The 19,731-nt window shown below is 40.0% G+C and overlaps 2 protein-coding genes across 7 annotated transcripts in view; both read right to left on the bottom strand.

Annotated features, from left to right (window-relative positions):
- The window catches only part of AXDND1 (axonemal dynein light chain domain containing 1), a 65,570-nt gene extending 61,676 nt beyond the window's left edge, over window positions 1-3,894 (bottom strand). Inside the window, exons 1-4 of the mRNA XM_060034769.1 lie at window positions 3,843-3,894; window positions 3,291-3,480; window positions 1,674-1,846; window positions 1,148-1,251 (exon numbers count right to left, since the gene is read on the bottom strand). Coding sequence (XP_059890752.1) covers window positions 1,148-1,251; window positions 1,674-1,846; window positions 3,291-3,369 — 356 coding nt within the window. The 5' untranslated portion in view covers window positions 3,370-3,480; window positions 3,843-3,894. The remainder of the gene's footprint in view (window positions 1-1,147; window positions 1,252-1,673; window positions 1,847-3,290; window positions 3,481-3,842) is intronic.
- Window positions 3,895-11,990: 8,096 nt separating this feature from the next.
- SOAT1 (sterol O-acyltransferase 1) overlaps window positions 11,991-19,731 on the bottom strand; it is a 57,297-nt gene continuing 49,556 nt past the window's right edge. For all 6 annotated transcript variants that reach the window (XM_060034736.1, XM_060034715.1, XM_060034745.1 and 3 more), the window contains 5 exons: window positions 18,600-18,697; window positions 17,390-17,488; window positions 16,217-16,352; window positions 15,464-15,609; window positions 11,991-13,939 (listed from right to left, as the gene is read on the bottom strand). In XM_060034736.1, coding sequence (XP_059890719.1) covers window positions 13,883-13,939; window positions 15,464-15,609; window positions 16,217-16,352; window positions 17,390-17,488; window positions 18,600-18,697 — 536 coding nt within the window. In that variant the 3' untranslated portion in view covers window positions 11,991-13,882. The remainder of the gene's footprint in view (window positions 13,940-15,463; window positions 15,610-16,216; window positions 16,353-17,389; window positions 17,489-18,599; window positions 18,698-19,731) is intronic.

The following is a 19,731-nucleotide window of genomic DNA, read 5'->3' as shown; positions in this document are numbered from 1 at the left end:
AAGGTACACAAAATGGAGCAAGTCTATTATTCCCTTTTTACAAGTGAGAAAATGGAACTCAGAAAGACTAAATAACCTACCCAAGTATTAGTAACTGTAAACTTACTATTAAGTGATATTTCAGTAAGGAGCATGGAGGGAGTAAATTTTTTTTTGGAGGGAGTAAATTGATAAATTAACCATACACAGAAAATTAGCAGATTACAATCTTCACAGGGAAAATGTTGTAATTTTGGATATTTTTAGGAATGATATAAAAACAACAAATATAATTTGCTGATTTGATCTAAAACAGTGTAAAGGTTAAGGGTTCGCTTTGAGGAAAAGCAGGGATTAAGCACTTGTTTTTCAAGGTTTTGCAGGTCATGAAGCTATGTTACCTAGCTCTTCTCAGATGTGCAAATAAAAGAGGCCCTAAAGGTCTTCTGCCTGATATTTTCCCTTCTACTAGGGTACAACAAAGAATAGGAGAGTAAGGGGACAAGTACATGAAGGCATGCAAAAGCAAATTTAAAACAAGTGAAAAGTCAACAGAGCCAGCACGTATTGCCATCCTCTTGATAATCATCATACACAAAAAGGTAGACCCATGTCCTCTTCAGATTGTATTCTGGTTCATTAAAGATACTTCAAGCGGGCTTCCCTGGTGGCACAGTGGTTAAGAATCTGCTTGCCAAAGCAGAGGACACCAGTTCAAGCCCTGGTCTGGGAAGATCCCACATGCCGCGGAGCAACTAAGCCTGTGCGCCACAAGTACTGAGCCTGCGCTCTAGAGCCCACAAGCCACAACTACTGAGCCCGTGTGCCACAGCTACTGAAGCCCATGCGCCTACAGCCCACAACAAGAGAAGCCACCGCAATGAGAAGCCTACGTACCGCAACGAAGAGTAGCCCCCGCTCGCCACAACTAGAGAAAGCCCGTGCACAGCAACAGAGATCCAATGCAGCCAAAAATAAATAAATGTATTTTTCTAAAAAAAGATACTTCAAGCTTTGAAATCTTGATTCTATGATTTTATTCTCTGATTTAAAATCGATGATTCTATGATTTTACAATTTTTCCGATTCTGCTCCTCCCAAGGAAATCATACAAAATGAGATAATGATTCTATTCATCTGCATCTACCCAACTATCTTCCTTCTTTACCTTCCAGCTCCCGTTAGGGAAACGGGATGGTCAATCAGATATTTGAACTTATTTCTTCGAATAGGGTTATGCCAAACGTGGTCAACAGGGCGTGGAAGAGTACCCTGGGAAAAAGAAAAACATGAATACACAGCAGAGGGCGCTCTAGTCAAGTGAAATCTATTCTTAATCATTTTTGAGTATTTACATTAAAGGCATTTGAATATTCTATGGAAAAAGAGAGAGCAGAATTCTTATTTAATACCAAGGAGAAAGACTGAAACTAGGACAATTCAATAGTGAAAGAAAAATATCAAGACTAAGAGTAGTAATGATCATTTAGGTAAATCACATAAAAACAGGTTAATGGAAATACTCAAGTATTTCCTTGAAAATATGCAAAAGAGTTTAGTTTTCAATCTAGGAAATTAATTTTAAAATATTCTTAAGACAATCTGGATTACATAACATATGCTAAATAAATACTTAATGAACCGGATACCAAAAGATAAATGTTCCCAAGTACTTTATATATGTATATACACACCTTTGGGGTTTTAATTTTCTTAGGAGGCAGTAAGTTTTCAGGACAAGGACCAGCATTGGCTGTATAGGTCAGAGAAAGTAGAACTTCCTGAGGGATGAACTCATTCTGAAGGGAAGTAGGAAGGGGTTTCGACGGATCCACCAGACTTTTTTTCTCCCTTAGTTTAGGAAGTCCTAAGAAAATAATGGGAAAGAAAAGCTTACTGTAGTTTTTTTGAGAGTTAATTAGAGATTCCCAGGCTACCTCATCAATCCCATATATATGTTGCTAACAGAGAGAAACATTGCTTCCGGTTGCCAAGAATAGCAGCAATATTTAAAACACTGAAAGTCAACTGGTCAAGAAAAAGGAACTCATATTGTCTGCCCTACTCACACTTACATCAGACATGAGTTCAAAAACTCAGGTACAAAGATGAACCTCCATTATTCCAAATTCAAAGTTGAAAATTAAACTCACTTCGCTTGATCAACTAACCGAGATAGCATGAAGATGATGGGAATGTCTATTTTCCCTTTGATGTGAAAATGACAAAAGAAATCTCCTCTCCTCAAAACTGTCAAATTATTTAGTAATTTTTTCTATATAAGTTCAAAGGTGAAAATTAAATTGGAATATTTATAGAGTGAAAGCTATCTGAGTTGGATTTAAATGTAGAATTGGGATCCTTAGAAATGAAGAGAGTAGAATAATCTGAGCAAATTAGTGCAGTAAAACTCAGTATAAAGAGTGTTCTACTCAGTTTGACTAGGGCAGAGGAGTTATAAAGGTAGGGGAGTAGGCCTAATATAGGAAAAAGTCTCCTATACAGTCAGCAAGGAGGGGTAGGTTGTCAATCTTCTTAAAGAACTCTCAACTAATCTATGCCCCTCACATAGAATGGTTTGTTAATTTCTGTAAGGATGTATCATGCTTTGATCACCATCAAAACCTCTGAAGTTCACATTACCAAAAGTCTATCTCTTGAAAGTTTGGGATGGAGTCAGAATATCGGAGGAAATAAGGAAAAAAAAAAAGTTAGGTGGGACTTTAGCAGAATATCCCCTAAAAACAAGATGTAGGTGAGTTGGAGGAAGCTTTAACAGAATGAGGGGTAGGAATGAGTCTAGCAGATTCTTTTTTTTTTTTTTTTTTGGCATGCAGGATCTTAGTTCCCAGACCAGGGATCGAACCCGAGCCCCCTGAAATGGAAGCGCGGAGTCTTAACCACTGGACCGCCAGGGAAGTGACTAGCAGATTCTTATTCCAGTACAGATCTGCATTTAGCTATATATGAATGAAAATCTTATACAAATAATTACTTTCATTCAGAATAATTACTAAAACCTGACACAAATACCCCAAAAAAGTACTGTTTCATACAACCATTGGTATTTAAAATAGGTTGAATTCACAACAATATAAAACTCATTAGCATTTGAAAAAAATTACAAACACAGTCCTTACGCAGAGCAGTGAAAAATATTATAAAAGGAATGGCTTTTGATTTTATTGAAACAAATGTATTGGAAAAACGAAACTAATTAAAGTATCCTGAAATCTCAAATTAAGGAAAATAGTGAACGTATTGTGATTTCTGACTATGGCCATGATTATTTATGCCTTGAAGAACTTTACCTGTCTCTTCCTTGGATGCAGAGATTTTCACATTTTTGCCCTCAGGTGTTGACGTTGAGGGAGTTTTCGGGAGCGACATAGTAAGCAATGCCTCCTATCACTCTCTAGTAATTTGAAATAGCCCTCCAGAAAGCTAACCTAGAAACAAATCAGCGGCATTACTGGGATTTGGCAGGGCTGCCACATTGACCTGCAGGAAAGAGAGAGAAAGAGAGAGAGAATGAGAGAGAGAGACCCGTTAACTGTTTATGTTAAAATTGGAGTTTACAATTCATCTAGCATGGGTTTTCTTTGAGGAGACTTCCGGGCTCTAAAGTCCTCTGATGCGACTAAGAAGCCTGTGGGTGGATCAGAGTCTGGGCCCAGGTCGGGAAGTACACGCTCGGCCCACCCCTCCGACCACCGGCACCACCTGAAGGCGCCCCTCGCTCGAGGTCCCGGCCTCCCCACAGGCAGCGCCTGGCGCACGCAGCCCCACCGACTCGCGGTCGGGCAGAGTTCGCACCGTTTCTGCATCAGGAGTGATGGGAAACCGACACTTGCAGCCCATACCTGTAAACTGTGCTTCTCGCCAGACGTCTTGTAGCCGCACCTTTTCCCAAACGCCTGCCTGTCGTCATAGAAACCGAGGACCCCGGGCCTTAGCAACCCTCAATGGCGGCTGCCTTCGGCGGTGCCTGCGGAGGACTGAAACGGCTAAGAAACAGTCTCTCGGGGATCCCATGTGTTTTAAATCTCAACATAGATTCAACAGCAATGAAAAATAAAAATGTTTAATCGGGCCGTTCTCACGGAGTCAGAAAGTGTCTGGATCCAGGCGCTTCCGCGGCAGGCGGTCGCTCTCCCCCTGCCCCGGGAAGACTTCTTAGGCTTGTGACCAAAGGCGAGGTAGGACTTGAGCAAGTTTCTCGCATCACTCTGTCCCACTTTTTTGTTGTTTCCTCTGTTATTCTAAAAGCCACATTCAGGGGGAAATTGGGTAAACAAAAACTCTGTGTTCCCATCAGTTGAGGCATTATTGCAGAAGCTGCTCCTGTCCTTGGCATTTCCATCGAGTCTTCCTTGGATTATTAAGCACCGCCCGCGCCCCCCTCCCCATCCTACTCTTAACTTTCCGTGCAGGGGGAAGGCATTCCTAGGTCTAGACTTTTTTTGGCTGGAGGCAGGTAAGGAGACTGCACTTCAGGCAGAGCCAACCCAAGTCAAATCGTTGGGTCTTACTGCTTAAAAACCTGTTCTCAGGAAGTAATGGGATAAACACATTAGAACGGAGGAGCTGAGAGCCCGCCTCTTACCACCACCAGGATTAGCCAACCAAACTTGGGTCTGCTCGCCCAAAGCATAGCCTGGTTGTGATGAAGGAAAATAGAGTTTATTGCAAGGTGCTAAGCAAGGAGTATAGGCTCAAAAGACCTGAACTCCCCAGTGGCTTTCAGGGAAGGGTTTTTAAAGGCAGAGTTTTTAAAGGCAGGGTTTTTAAAGGGTTTTTAAAGGAGAGAGTCGCAGGTGCCTGATCAGCTTGTGGACATTTTTCTGATTGATTTCTGGTTGTTGGGGAGATAGCCAGGTGGTATTTCGGGAGGCAACATCATCAGCCTTATGGTTCCAAACGGTCTGGGGTCTATGTGCTTTTGTTAGCATGCAGTCAACTTCTTCCATTTGGTGGGGGAGTTAGTATATGTAAAAAACTCAAGGATATGTCTCAGAATATTATCTATAGCCTTTGGATAGGAACTAAGGGCCATTGACTTTTGCTTTATAGCTAAACTATTATTTTACTTGACTGTTTTCCTTTCTTTCTGCATTTTCTCACTTCTCTGAATTTGCTCTTTGGAACTTGGGGAAGGCCTAGGAGGCTGACGCTTTTCTGCAAACAAGAGGCAGGGGATGGGGGTGTGGGGCAGTGTCTTTCCCCCGGAAGGCTTCACAGGGTCCTACTGCTTGGTTTCAGGATCATTTTGTATTAGGATGAAACCTTAATGCCAAGTAATGCTGGTGGATTCCCAGCATCTAGATGCCTCTAGTCTGAAAAATAAATTTCAGGAGGGAAGAAAACTTCTCTTGTTCAGTCATCATATTCCTTAGTACCAAGCATAGTGCCTGGCACAAACACCTTCAATACATGATGTTTGAAAATCAGCTGGACAGTTCTAATGCTTCTGTGTTTATATGCTTAAGTCTCTGGGTTTTGGGAGACTCATAATAGCTCACAGAAATATGAGCAAAGTGTTGAAAACAAAAACAGTACAATCTCTATGCCCCTTTTAATTCTTCTAAACACCTTGGGTATCTAAACATTTTAGCCTTTAGCCCTATATCCCATCATCCTAGGTTTTTTCTAGATTTTCCAAGAATTAAAATACACATAGCACACACATATTTCACCTTAAGGACTGGCAACCATCAAAACAGGTGAGGGGGCAGAAGCAAGGCACAAGCAGGTGGAAGGTAATTTTCCTCCAAAGTTTGTCTTCCTCCCTCCTCACTGGTGTCCTGACTCTACATTAGAGTTTGGAACCATAACCAAGATACTGAACTTCAGAGGTCCCAAAACTCCAGCATCAGTTTATACATGGTTTATCAAGCTTTTACATATTAGAAGAACAAAGTAATTCATCTTTCACATTCTTAAGTTTTAAAAAATCTAAAGTAGGGCATTGATAAGATGGGGATAAGTGAACAGATTCAAGAGATACACAGAAAGTAAAATCTAGGGACTTCCCAGGTGGCGCAGTGCTTAGGAATCCACCTGCCAATGCAGGGGACACGGGTTCGAGCCCCGTCCGGGAAGATCCCACATGCCACCGAGCAACTGAGCCCGTGCGCCACAACTACTGAGCCTGTGCTCTAGAGCCTTTGTGCCACCACTACTGAGGCCCGCGCGCCTGAAGCCTGTGCTCCGCAACAAGAGAAGCCACCGCAATGAGAAGCCCTTGCACTGCAACAAACAGTAGCCCCCGCTCACTGCAACTAGAGAAAGCACGCATGCGGCAACGAAGCCCCAAACACAGCCAAAAAAGAAAGTAAAATCTATAGGATTTGGGAAGTGATTGGATCTATGATGTGAAGAAAAAGACATCAAATGTTACTTCTCATTTTCTATCCTGTGCAATGGTGTGGTGATTACACATACCAGTTCCTGACCAAAGGTCTGGGTTAAAGTTGTAGAAGTATATGAAATATAACTACAAGAAAAGATAACATAAGAACATTACAATAAGACCATAACTATTGAAGAATACAACTGCTACTCTTGGGAAACTCCTCTCATCATTGTGAATTATACACAATGATGAATGCTAAAATGTTGTTAAGATAAAGTATTACTGAGGTCTTTGATGGAAAATACCATAGCAAAATGCAAGCAGATAATAATTTTCCTAAATAGAAAATTTCAAGACATAGTAAAAGTGACACAGTTATAAACAGGGCTAACTGTGCTTCTTGATGTTGGCTGACTTCTGTGGCAGCTTTATACCACTCAGCAGTAGGGTCTTCCAGGGCTTCAGGTGGACAAAACAATATCTCGGAAGACAGCCAGTCAGTGAAATCACCAAACATACCCTGAACTAGGACCAAACAAACACAGCGTGTGCTTATGCACCAATCTTTACCAACTCATTTCCTAAGTGTGAACAAGGGTGATACACACATCCATGTGTGCTTAAATACAGCACGCAAAGCTCCCTGGAGTCTGAGTGGGAAGTAGGCCAGTATCTGTATTTAACATAACAGAAAAATGAAGGTATCAATCACAAATGTTTAAAAGGAGACGGTGAGAAAGAAACCTGGACACTGCTCAGCAAACACTACCCAGGGGAAGAGTAGTAGGGAAGAGTATTGCTTCCATAAAACAATGGCATCTGTAAAACTGAAATGATGCTTCAGTCTGTCTTAGTTTTTATGTCTTGCAATTCACCGAAGTACCCTCCTTCGGATTTCACCTTATAATAGAGAGACCATTAAGGCGGGAGGGTTAGACCCGCGATAGAGGTTCCTGCTCAGCCATTGGTCGGTGCCACAGTGGGCCCCTCCCCCAAGCGAGCCAGCGTCAATGGGCGACCCTTAGAGGGGCTGCTAGAGTGGTGGTTGTCAGGTGGAGAGTAAGAGGCAGATTCCAGCCTTCTCCCTGGGGCCCTCCAGCTCCAGCTTCGGGCTCCACAGAGGCCTCACCAGGACCGCCCACTGGCCGGGCCCAGGCCCTGAGGCGGCAGTGAACCTCTCCCCAATCTGTGCCTCTGCAGCCTAATGGCAGCGGCCATCTGCATGGGACACAGCCTGGGGCATCTGGGCCCCACCGTTTGGGCAGCCTGAGGAGCCTGAGGGCCAGCTGGGTCCTGGGCGCCTGGCTCCCTCAGCCATGACAGCTGGGCAGTGTCTGGGGACCTGGCCCTGAGGGAGCCACCAACTGAGATCTGCCTCTTCAGCCAGGCCTGGGCACTGGGAGGACCCAGACTGGGTGCTAGACGAATGCTCCGGGGCACGGTAACCACCCACCCTCCCCGCGCCCCACCTCGCAGGGACTCCCTTCTCTTAGCCAGGCCTGGACCTCGGAGGGCGAAAGTTGAGCCTTGGAACCTTGCCCTTTCCTGTCAGAACAAAGGATAACGTTTATTTGTTATGTCCCTGTAAACCTGTCCCTGTTAAGTCCCACGATGTTACAGGAACATGGTGACCTGACCATGACCGGACCTCAAGAACAAAGGATCTGACACCAAGAAGTTTGCAACAACTAACCATGCCCCTCCCTCATCTTCCCTGTAAAAGGGCTTTGCTGAAAGACTTCAGGGAATTTGGGTTTTTTTTTAAGGCATGAGCCACCCATCTCCCTGCATGGCCCTGCAATAAACCTTTCTCTGTCCCAAACTCCAGCGTTTTGGTGGTGTTTGGCCTCACTGTGCGTCAGGAACACAGTTGCGTTTCGGTAACAACATGGCTGTGCCTTGAGGAAGAAATAAGGCTTTTTGTCTGGTTCACAGCCTATCTTCAGTGCGCATCACATGGTGTTGATGCCATCTAGGCAAAAAAAAATCATCTTTCTCATTGTACAGTAAGCTGGGCTTCTGCAAGAGAGTAAATTTAGTGACCATGGCCAACCTGAGTATGCCACCCCAAGTGCAGTTTCTCATGCTACATTTACAAACTGGTGTTCCAGTTCTATAAGTCAGATTCATGAATGCAGTTAACTTGGGTCCAAACACAAGCTCAGCCTAAAAGGACAAGATCCTAAACTTTAGTAAATTCATCAAGGAAAATTGCCACACTGTGGCTTCACCCCCAGTGGCAAAGAACAGTCACTTGGTCCAAGAATCAGGGGCACATCTAATTTCCGAAGGGACTTCCCCCTTCCCACTCCTCTGGCACTGCAGAGGCAGGTGGGTAGAGCCAGACCATGGAGGCTAACTCAGTACTTCTTGGCTGTTATACTATGATATATGCTTCTATGTATAGAATGTTGTGATGTCAAATCCTACTCATAGTAGTTTCCTATTATAAGGAGATTCTTTGGAGGGAACGGAAGCAACGTATCTTGCTTCAAAATTAGTTTTCCCAAGTCTTGTTTGAAAAGGCACACTTCCCAGTCAACAGATTTTCTCTTTTCATTAGAAACCTAAATCCATTTCTACCCACTGGGGAGCGGGGTGGGCAGTACACTTTTAGAAATACCCATTCACAAGTTTTAAAAGGCCAACAGGAAAAGAAGTCAAGCAACAAATAATGACCACAGAAAGAAAGGAGGCTCAAGAACCAGGGTCACTGCTTTTCTTGATGCAAATACAAAATCACAACTGGGCCCCATTATTTCTTTGTAATCTGTAACGTGGCTCACTCCATTATCCTGAAAAAGAAAATTCTAACAACATTGTAAATCAACTATACTCCAATAAAAATTATTGGCTATATTCAGCATATAAAGCTGTGTGCTATTAAGGTGAAAACCATTTATGAACATGAAACACATAGTTAATATAGGGTTAATATCAAACTTGAGTTACTTTTAAAATGAGACATGGTGTTTTTCCAAATTTATTTACCACATTCTTCACATATGAAATTATTTTGCCCTTTTGTATGTATTCTTTTTAAAGTTTAAAAAATGTTAATGCTAATACAATGTGTGCTAAACAAAGTGATGATACCAGTGATTAGACAAAGATATAGGGGGTGGGGGAGGAGGAATTGTAATTCAGGAAAAGAGCAAACAAGAACGAATTAGAAAAAACATCGTTAATTACAGGATAACCCTTATAACAACTTCAGATTCCCGGGACTTTTCTGCAGCTCTTAAAACACTATGGGTTTAATGCACATGCTGGAAAGGTACCAACACATGAAGGAAGCTGCCTTACTGGCCCCAATGGCAGAGCCTTGGCTAGGGCTTCAGCTCTCTTCCCACCCAAGTGGCATGTTTGCACATGGGAATTCAAACTGTATCCCTAAGAGAAGAGAAATACACCTACCATCTCATTAAGACAAACTAAAAGAACACCACAAAGCATGGTGAAGTATCTGCTAGCATAAAGGCTAGAAGAAAGCATTTAGAAAAAGAGTACGGAGACAGTTTTAGATTTTTTAAAAAACTGCATAACTTCTGAAATTAAGCCTTTATTTTTCTCAAATCCAAATTAGCTATTTAAAAGTCTTTATACTTCACAAGAAAAGAAGGAAACTTTATTAAGGGTTTTACAGATTGTACAGCTTTCCTACTAACCTAAAGCTTATGAATTTTATCAGTATCTACCGATTTTCACACTGGACATTAAATTCAGGGTGGGGAAAAGCACGGGTGGACCAAGTAAGGACTCCTCTCCACTGCAACCAGAGTAGCTGTATTCTACCTCCTTCATAAACTGGCTTCCAACACTCTGTGACCTGATAGAGACTTTAGTGATGTTAGAAACTAATCAAATACTTACATAAGCTTCACTAACAATATTCATTTTATTCCTCAAAACATTTACGTCCCAGTTCCCTCCATTTCTGAGCCATAATCATAAAGCCTAGAGATAAGATATGTGAAAGAATGTCCAAGGCAGGTCTTTCTTTGATAGTAAATATATACACACACACACATATATAACTATTATATAAATTACATGAAATTTTGCATCAGCAAGCAAGTCATTGAACTATCTTCCATTAAGAAATTCATTCTGCCTTCCAAGACTAGAAGCATCCTTACACTGGCAGAAGTAAGGCCTCATTAGCTTCCGTCCTCTCCATAATTTCTAAAACTTAAGTATAAAGTATACACACTAGTTCTAAACACGATTTAATACTTAGGTAAAAGCATCTCTTTTCAGAAGCTTGCCACTCTACCCTAATGCTAAACAGATAAATCTGAAAGTATCAATAATTTTGGAGAGCTGGAAACAAGAATGCTTTTAGCAATCCTGTTAAATTCTTACCAATTCTATTATGTGAGAGCCTGTATCTATCAAGGTGCAAAGCCAATTCACCATCAGCCTGAGAGTCTATTTAAAAGTATATATTCTTGGGAGTGTGCAGCATTTGAAACACCCTCCCGCCATCCCAGGTCTTTTTTTAAGGATTCCAACGAAATAATAGTAACGATTTAGGTTTGGAATTTATGGAGAGTAAGAAAATAACGAGGCCCTATTTCTGCCTGGGCTAGTGGTTTGCAGCAACCGAATGAGGTAGTTATTAATCCCCATTTTACAGATGAGGAAAACTGTGGCTCTGATAAATTAAGCAACTTTGGGTGCCACTGCTAGTAAGTATGGGGCTATCTTAATCACAAGGCTGTGCATGGACTTTTTTCACCACACCAGTGGTTTTCAAACTGGGTATTTGGGGGTAAGAGGAAATGGATATAACCAAACAAGGGCTCCAGCCCTGCATCCCTGTCTCAACCAGAAGCAGCATGATTTACATGCTGGGCTTAAGCCTAACAATTTTTTTTTAAAGGTTTCGAAAGTAACATGTATAAATTACTATACCACACCAGGCCACCTGCTTACTACAGCTATGTTAGTTCATCTCCGTTATTTTCCTCCAAAGAAAACAATGAACTTTACTCAAAATTACTTATGACCGCACAAAACAAAAATATTTTTGCATAAAAGACTTCAACAATTCATGCTATGTAGCCCACATGACCAACTTCTAAAACATAAATGTTGTTAGGTTTCCTATAAAGACTTCAGGATTCAATTTTTCAGGTAAGTATAATTTTTAAACTATGATAAAAACTGCCTATACTAAATGAATTACTTCTACAACATAATCTGTGTATGCAAATATAGAATACTTACTTTACACACTTGTACTTTCTTAACCTGCAAATATCATCCACTTTCACCCTGTAACTATTGAAAATGGAAAAAACATTTCCACTACTCCTTTTGCTTCCAAATGTTGTGGTTACCGAGAGGGGTAAAAGCAGCCTCAATTTTCTAATTAAGCTCTAACATGAGGAAGCAACTTTACCTAGGCAATTGCAGTAATTAATCCACCAAAAACAAACAAAAAACCCCTCCATTTTTCCTCACTACCCAGAATTGAGAATAAGAGCTTCTAACAAATTTATGACAAAGTTAGAGATATTAGTTGTTCTCTTAGATAACACACCCAAACTAATGATTACTATCATTAATACTTTATAGGAAAGAAATTTTAAACTCATTACTTTTCTTTTTTTTAAAAAAATTATTTATTTATTATTTTATTTTGGGCTGCATTGGGTCTTTGTTGCCGTGTGCGGGCTTTCTCTAGTTGCGGCAAGCGGGGGCTCCTCTTGGTTGTGGTGTGCGGGCTTCTCACTGTGGTGGCTTTTCTTGTTGTGGAGCACAGGCTCTAGGTGTGCGTAGTTGTGGCACACGGGCTTCAGTAGTTGTGGCACGCGGACTCAGTAGTTGTGGCTCTGGGCTCTAGAGAGCAGGCTCAGTAGTTGTGGTGCATGGGCTTAGTTGCTCCGCAGCATGTGGGATCTTCCTGGACAAGGGCTCGAACCCGTGTCCCCTGCATTGGCAGGTGGAGTCTTAACCACTGCGCCACGAGGGAAGTCCTGGAATACCCTTTTAAAAATAACCTTCTTTGAGGTACACTTTTGTCTGTTGAGGTTGGATTTGCCCAAACTCAACTGGACCAAAGGTATGGGAAACTTAGCTGAGACCTTGCGGTATAAATTAAGTTGTGACTATTAAGAAACTTTACTTACCTTCTTGTGAGATTCAAACTAACTTTTTGAAAACAATTTGAAAAAGATTTCTCAAAACTTTCTGGATAGCAGTAGGGCTGCTAGAATACCAAGATAGTTTCTCAAGTTGGCTGCTTCTCAAATTTTGGGTAATTCATAAGCCTCCCTTCTTTGGGTTGAACCTACATGGTCTTCAAAAACCCTTCCAAAGCTCAGTCTTTACCAACATAATCATGTGTCATTCAAACAACCAAAATAATTCCTACACACCACACTGTATTAGCTATAGGCATCTGATAACATGGAACATCACACAATAAAGTACATTTTCTTGAAAATGATCACCTATTAATTTATTGCAACTAAAGTACACTACCATTAGAAGTATAATAATTGAAAAAAAAGTATAATAATTGAGCAAATGCAGAAGCCAGCTTCTGTATCTTTAATATTCCCTTTAATATTAATGGTGGTGATTAATACTTATGTAACAGACTTACTAGTCTGAAAAATAATTCATGTCAGTATTTATTAGATAAAATAACTGTACCAAAGGTTACTTCTAAATAACTTCAAAGAAGTTATTACCTGAAAGTTTAAACAACAAAAGTTATCTTCCACATAAGTTCCACAATAAAATAATTTAAACACATTATTGACTCTGCAAGTTCTTTTAAAAATTACTTTAGAAATTAAAAGAGGAAATATTTTTCTTTGTCCTGTGCCACTTCTTTTTCCCTTCCTACTTCTGTCCCCTTCAATATATAATATTATGGATGCAAACTCAAGAATTCAAGGTGAAAGGGATAATTTTGCTTCACAGATATCACGACCTACACTGTATAGCAAAAACAAGATAAAAATAGAACTGAACTTTAAAAAAAAAATACAAATTAGGATATATAACAAGATTATCTTTGGAAAAATAGATATTTTCTCTTTACTAGAAATAGCAAAACATTCCACATTATTTTCTTTCCCAATTGCATGGTTAATGAGCATACATTCCAACAATGCACATGAAAAAATTTCTAAGCCAGGGGTACTTAAATGATTTCTTCATCAATGTTTTGGCTAATTCAGTGGCCAAGAAAGCATGATGTTTAGTCTCAAATTAGATGCAATCAAGAAACAAAACAGAATTTCTGATGTTTAAGCTGATATGACCCAGCAAAAATCTGTCATTATATCAGCTACAAGTCTCCCTTCTCCCGAAAAGGAAAAAATTAAGAACTGCTTAAAAGTGTACACGCTTCCAGGAAACTTCTAACAGCTCAGCTTCAGGTGACCTAGTAATGGAGTGAGCCATCTGTAAAGCCTGGAGTGGTCCAAATAACACAGATAACTTCAGTAACGGCTGGAAACAGATGCTGGCCCCAAATCAGGTAGAATACCCAATCTTCAGTCAAGGAAGGAAACAAAGTCCAAGCTTCTAAAACACATAACGACAAGTCCAGGAACGTGGCCGGATGTAATCCAGAAATGTGGGCTTTAAGGGGAAAAAAAAGAATGGAAGAGTAGTTTATTTGTGTGCACTGTACGTATGAGATATGGGGTAGATAGGGGGTGTTGATGTTACACATGGCACGTCTCTAAAATGCCTCCCAGCATTTCAGTAACCTTCAAGCTATAAGCAGCTCACTAATTCAAAAGATGTTCATCATTTTTATCTATAGCACAGATTTACTTGATTTAGAAGCTTTACATGAAGCTAAGTCCAGTAAACTCTACACAACTGCATGGACTCCTGACCAAATTCTAAAGAGGCACTACCTTTTTTCTGTATCTTGCATTTTGTTTTAGCACAGTCCTATTTTTAGTAGCCCTAAATCTAAATGGTGGTAGGTTAAGGATGATAATATACACAAATTACTATAATACAAAGCTTAAATTACTGAATTATCTAAACGAGGAACAGATGAAATACTATGAAAGTTCAGAAATAGAAAAGAGACTAGAGCAGGAATTTTAAAAAGCTTCATGGGGACTTCCCTGGTGGTGCAGTGGTTAAGACTCCACACAGGAGGCCTGGGTTCGATCCCTGGTCAGGGAACTAGATCCCACATGCATGCCGCAACTAAGAGTTCACATGCCACAAGCAAGGAGCCCATGTGCCACAACTAAGGAGCCGGCGAGCCGCAACTAAGACCCAGTGCAACCAAGCAACCAACCAACCAAATAAATAAATAAATAAGCTTCATGGACGACACTGCATCCTAATCAGATCTTGATAAAATCTGACAGGTGAAATCTGAGTGCAAAGAGCAGAGTGACCAGAGACAGAGTCCAGAGTCCAGAGCAGTTAGTTCAAATGCACAAAGGGGACTCATAGGAAATAAGGAGGGGATGCGAGGGCAGCATAGCAAAATCAGGGTGGACAGAAGCTTTGGGAGAGAAACTGATTAATTTGATTTTAAACATCTTCAGTTATAGGTATCCGTGAGAAATACCCAAGCAGATGTATCAAGAAGCCCCCCACCCCAAATATTTGGGAGTTTTCTACAAGCAGCCGAAAACTAAAGCTCTAAGAATGAGACTCTTACAAAATTACAAACAAGAAAAATACAACAAAAAAAGGGAAATGGGCTCCTAGGCATATGAGTCTAGCTGGACATTTTTATAGAGTTTATTACTTCGGGAAGGAAGAGGTAAAAGATGCATATTTGGGGGTGGGGGTGGATACACATGCCACTGGGAAAACCTTGGAGAAGACCTACATTTTCAGGGCACAGGAAGAATATTAGAAGAAGCTAAAGAAAAATCAGATAAAGAGAAAAAAAAAGAGAGAGAGAACCAAGAACTAGGAGAGTTCAATGGGAAGAAAACCAAAGAAAAGAAAAAGTTCAAGGACAGTGCAGTAAGATAAGTTACTGCTTTTACTCCACATTTCCCTCCCCTTAACATTAATTTATCACCATCTCCACTACTCCCTTCCCCTTAACACTGCCCACCAACCCTCACAATCAGGGGACAAATAGGTTACTTCACCACTCCAGCCTGATTGATGACTCACATTTTTCAAGGGGCAGTGTTGACGTGCATACCACTCTTGAGAATAAAAGCACAGGAGGACTCCATTGCCCGCGAAAAGGGAAGTCCACATCAGAACATTCCAAATTGGCCTTTTCCGACTATCATTGGCAATGAAGTTGAAAGCCACTGAAGTTAGGAAAACAACAAAAAATATATATAGTCATCAAAACAAAATCTACCAGGAGAGGAGGGGCCTCAGATATCTGCTACAATCATTTAGTTACCATAAACAGCATCAACTGTGTATATACACGTTCTATGCTGGCCATTGGTCCCATAAGTACAAATGAAGCTTCACTGTTTAAATTTATTAATCAGTGATTATCTGGAAAGCAATCAGTATTCAGAACAGGTGAAAACATATTTCATGGACGCATTCCTATTCTAACTTGTCCCTCTCCACCGCACCCAAAAAAGGGTTAGTTTTTTTTCAGAGAGTGAACACTGAACAGAGTTTAAGAATGGCGAGGTTGTTTATCGTTTTTATGAGCTACCAAGTCAGTGTTATCAACAGTCTTCAAGAGCTTATTTAGTTCATTTCTCTACATCAAAGTGTAAGCATCCTGCAACAGAGTTGTACATAATTACTCAAAATTAATGTTCTTACCATCTGATAAACAAACATTGCCTTGAAATGGTATTACTATCTAGTTTTCTACTTTGATTTTATATTTTATTTTCTAAATTTCTTTTAGCATAATACTCAGTACTCAGGAGATGCCAAGATACTTACTTCCAAAGAACATGAAGAGCACGAAAAGCACTGGATAGAAAAAGTTCAAGCAAACAGCCAAGGCATATTCGTGCACTACAGCAGATACAGCAAAGACAGCTAACATGGCAGCTGACTTGAACTTCTTTGTGAAAAACTAGGGTAAAAGGAAAATATTAGAGGCAATTTTCAGAAAGTAAGTAATTAACATGAAGTACATAAGACTTATAATTAACACACACTAAAGGCACCTATTATATTCATATTTGATTTTCTAAGTCTACTTGGAGTAATCCAATGTACTAAAATAATGACAAAAACATCTATGCTTAAAAATCCTTACTTTACTAAATGACATATTTTCAAAACCATTAATGTTGAAAGATCGAGCATATTTTCAAAAACATTAATAACTTATATTTGTAACTCACTATGGTTGACAAAACATAGTTTTCATTGCTAAACGGACACATCAAATCTAGAGTAGCATTGTACGGTAGATTGGGCAGGTACCATTTTTACAGGTAACAAAACTAAGATTTAGAAACAAGGGACTTGCCTCCATAAGTCAAATTACGTTTATAAATGAAAGAACATTCAAATACTGTGCTATTTGCACCACAACACACTGTCATTTAACCAAATAGTGCCCTTATTTAACAATTCAAACCTGCAATCCAGAGATACCAACGTTAATCAACCATGAGACTCAAGACTACGTTTCTTCAGTCTAAATAAAGTGATGCTCTAAAGAATGTCTCAAAGACATATATTAATAATCTATATCGGAGAGCTGTAAATCCGAACATAGGTGGTTTCTCCACTTCTAACAAAGGAAGAAAAACAAAAAAACAAATGGAAAAAGCTAGGGGAGATTATTTGCTGGCAATGAGACTCCAACAAAATGATCCATTACTGGTGGATCATTTCAACTTCTCCAAACGCCTGCACGCATTCTTACTTTGTAGTCATGTAAAATCAAAATCCAGAGCAAAAACATGGTCTTAGTCCTAGTAACTGTAGATACTGGTCTCTAAGCAGTGCTATTCAAAGCAGAAGGTTTCTTAAGACATTAACGGCTCACAAGAGCATTGAAGACAACTAAGTATAACTTCCTCCAGCTGCACAATAGTAATACTTTCTGGAAAAGAATCTCCATTTCTTAAACAACATTAACTAAATCTCGCTGCTTACCCAGAGAAAGTCCTTGTAAGCGTAGTAATATAGCCAGTCATGGACCACCACATTCCAGGTCCTGTAATAGTTAGAGTATGATGTGGAGTTCCACCAGTCCTAAGGAAAAAAGCAAAGGTATACATATACACAGAACCAAAGCAAAACCTACTCCCAGGGAATATACACACATAATATAACACCTAGAGTGTGTTATGATAAATTGTTAGTCCATACACTGATGTCAGAAAAATCTTCAAAGGCATTTTGGTTATTAGTGTTCAATGTGACATTAATCCTAGTTCTATGGATGATTAAGTTCCCAGGTTCACTATCTCTTTATCACACAAGTTATGATGGAAGATACACAACATAATCATTAAATCTAATGTTCATCTAAATAACAATCAATAAATCCCCCTTACCTTGCTAAAACACAATGAGAGAATTCTAAGGTCACACAGACTTAGATAGGGTGATAACCCTCAGGAGCAGTTTGCTGGTATCATAGAGAGCAAAATTTAAGTTGTACCACGAGTGAGATGGTGGCTACCTCCAAGTCCTGGTGCTCCTTTATATATATCCTGTTTCTTACTCTAAGATCAGACCAATGGAATAAGACATAAAATTTGCAACACACACTCGCTGCTTCTTTGAGAAAGGAGGGGTAGGCTTGGAGTGTTGCCAAAACATGAACAGACAAAATTCTAGAGGGCTTCAGGTGGGATTACAGAACACTGTGAACCACTCTGCCTCTACTCTACAACTTAATTCCAACGTTGGAAGTGTAAGAATACTATCTGAAGCAGAATTAATGCCTTTCAAAGTAAAGGAGGGAAAAGTTACTTCCTTCATGAACTGTTCAACAATCTTAAATAGAATAATTTGCTGAGATCACTCCTACAGCACCAGACAGCCGATTTCAAATGAATAAAAAGTCAGCAAAGTCTCAGAATGCCCTCTGGACACCTGCTTTCCCACTGTAATCACCAATACAGGATCCAGCAGGAACCAAATGCGGTACTAAGGGAGATTTAGAGGTAGAAGACAAGACAAGACTACGTCACTTAAATCAGTAATAGAATTTCAGACTTAATATTGGTAAAACCTGTGGAAGAAAACGATTTCACAACATTTATGTTAAAAAGCTAGTAGCTAACAATGCTCAAATACTTAACAACGAGTACACAAATAAAATGTGAAAAGGAAGATGAGTCCAAGTACACATTACCTTATAAAACATCCTGTCACCAAAGCGTAACATCTCAGCAAAGGCATTGAGCCAGCAGTGCAAAAAGGCAAAAAAACTAAGGAACAGTATCAGCACAGCTAAAAATAAGATGAACAATATTAAGACTCTTTCCAAACAGCTCACATACCAATCAGTTAATTATATGTCGTCATTTGCTTAGCTGGAATTATTTTGTAAAATAAAAGCTATTATTCCAGCTTACCCATTCCAGAAATGATAGAGTGTATTTTGAAAGTTAATTATTTTAACCTAATAAAGAAATAACTTTCTTCCAAGTGGGTTTTATAGACAAAAATGACCCAGCCTGTTTTTAATGGAAATGCCTAGATGTATGGCTTAACTTGGTGGTAAAAGCCCTTTAAAATCTGGCCGTGTATTCCTCTAAACCAGCTGTGTAAAACTGGGAGAGATTTTGCCCCCAGGAGATGGCTGGCAATTCTGGAGACATTTTTGGTTATCACAATTCAAGAAGCGGGGCTTGTGCTATGATATCCAGTTGTTAGAGGCCAGGATGTGGCTAATATCCTACAATGCACGTGACAGCCCCCCAAAGAAAGAATTAGCCAGCCCAAAATGTCAATAGTGACAAGGTTAACTTATCTCTGCCTCTACTCCCAATGTAGCAAACATCGTCCGCAACTGAACTTCTGCCATTCCAAAATACTCCATGCCTTTGAATCCACCCCACTACCTGGAAGCAACTTTCCACCACCCCTCTGCCCGGCAAATGCCTATTTATTTTTCAATACCCAATGTTAAATGTCATCTCCACTATGAGACAAAGTTCAACAGCACCTTAGTATATTATATATTACACTATATTTTGAAATACCCATTTACATGCCCATCCTTTTCATTCACTTGTTTTTTCAAAAAATATTAGCCTACTATGTATAAGACAATGTAGGAGAGACTATGACTGGCTATAAGATACAATGCTTAAGCTTATGGAATTTGCAGCTTAGTGAGGAAGACACACATATGTAACACATATCCCATCAGAGGGACAGATAAAATAATTTATTGGAGTAAATCTTGAGGGGCAATCAGGGAGGATTACTAGCAGATGTCTGGGAGAGAGGGAGAGGAAGAAAGAACGTGATGGCAGAAA

The sequence above is a fragment of the Delphinus delphis genome, chromosome 1 (genome assembly GCF_949987515.2).
Source record: "Delphinus delphis chromosome 1, mDelDel1.2, whole genome shotgun sequence".
In the NCBI taxonomy this organism is placed as follows: Eukaryota; Metazoa; Chordata; class Mammalia; order Artiodactyla; family Delphinidae; genus Delphinus; species Delphinus delphis.
This window is presented reverse-complemented; position numbering and strand designations above follow the sequence as displayed.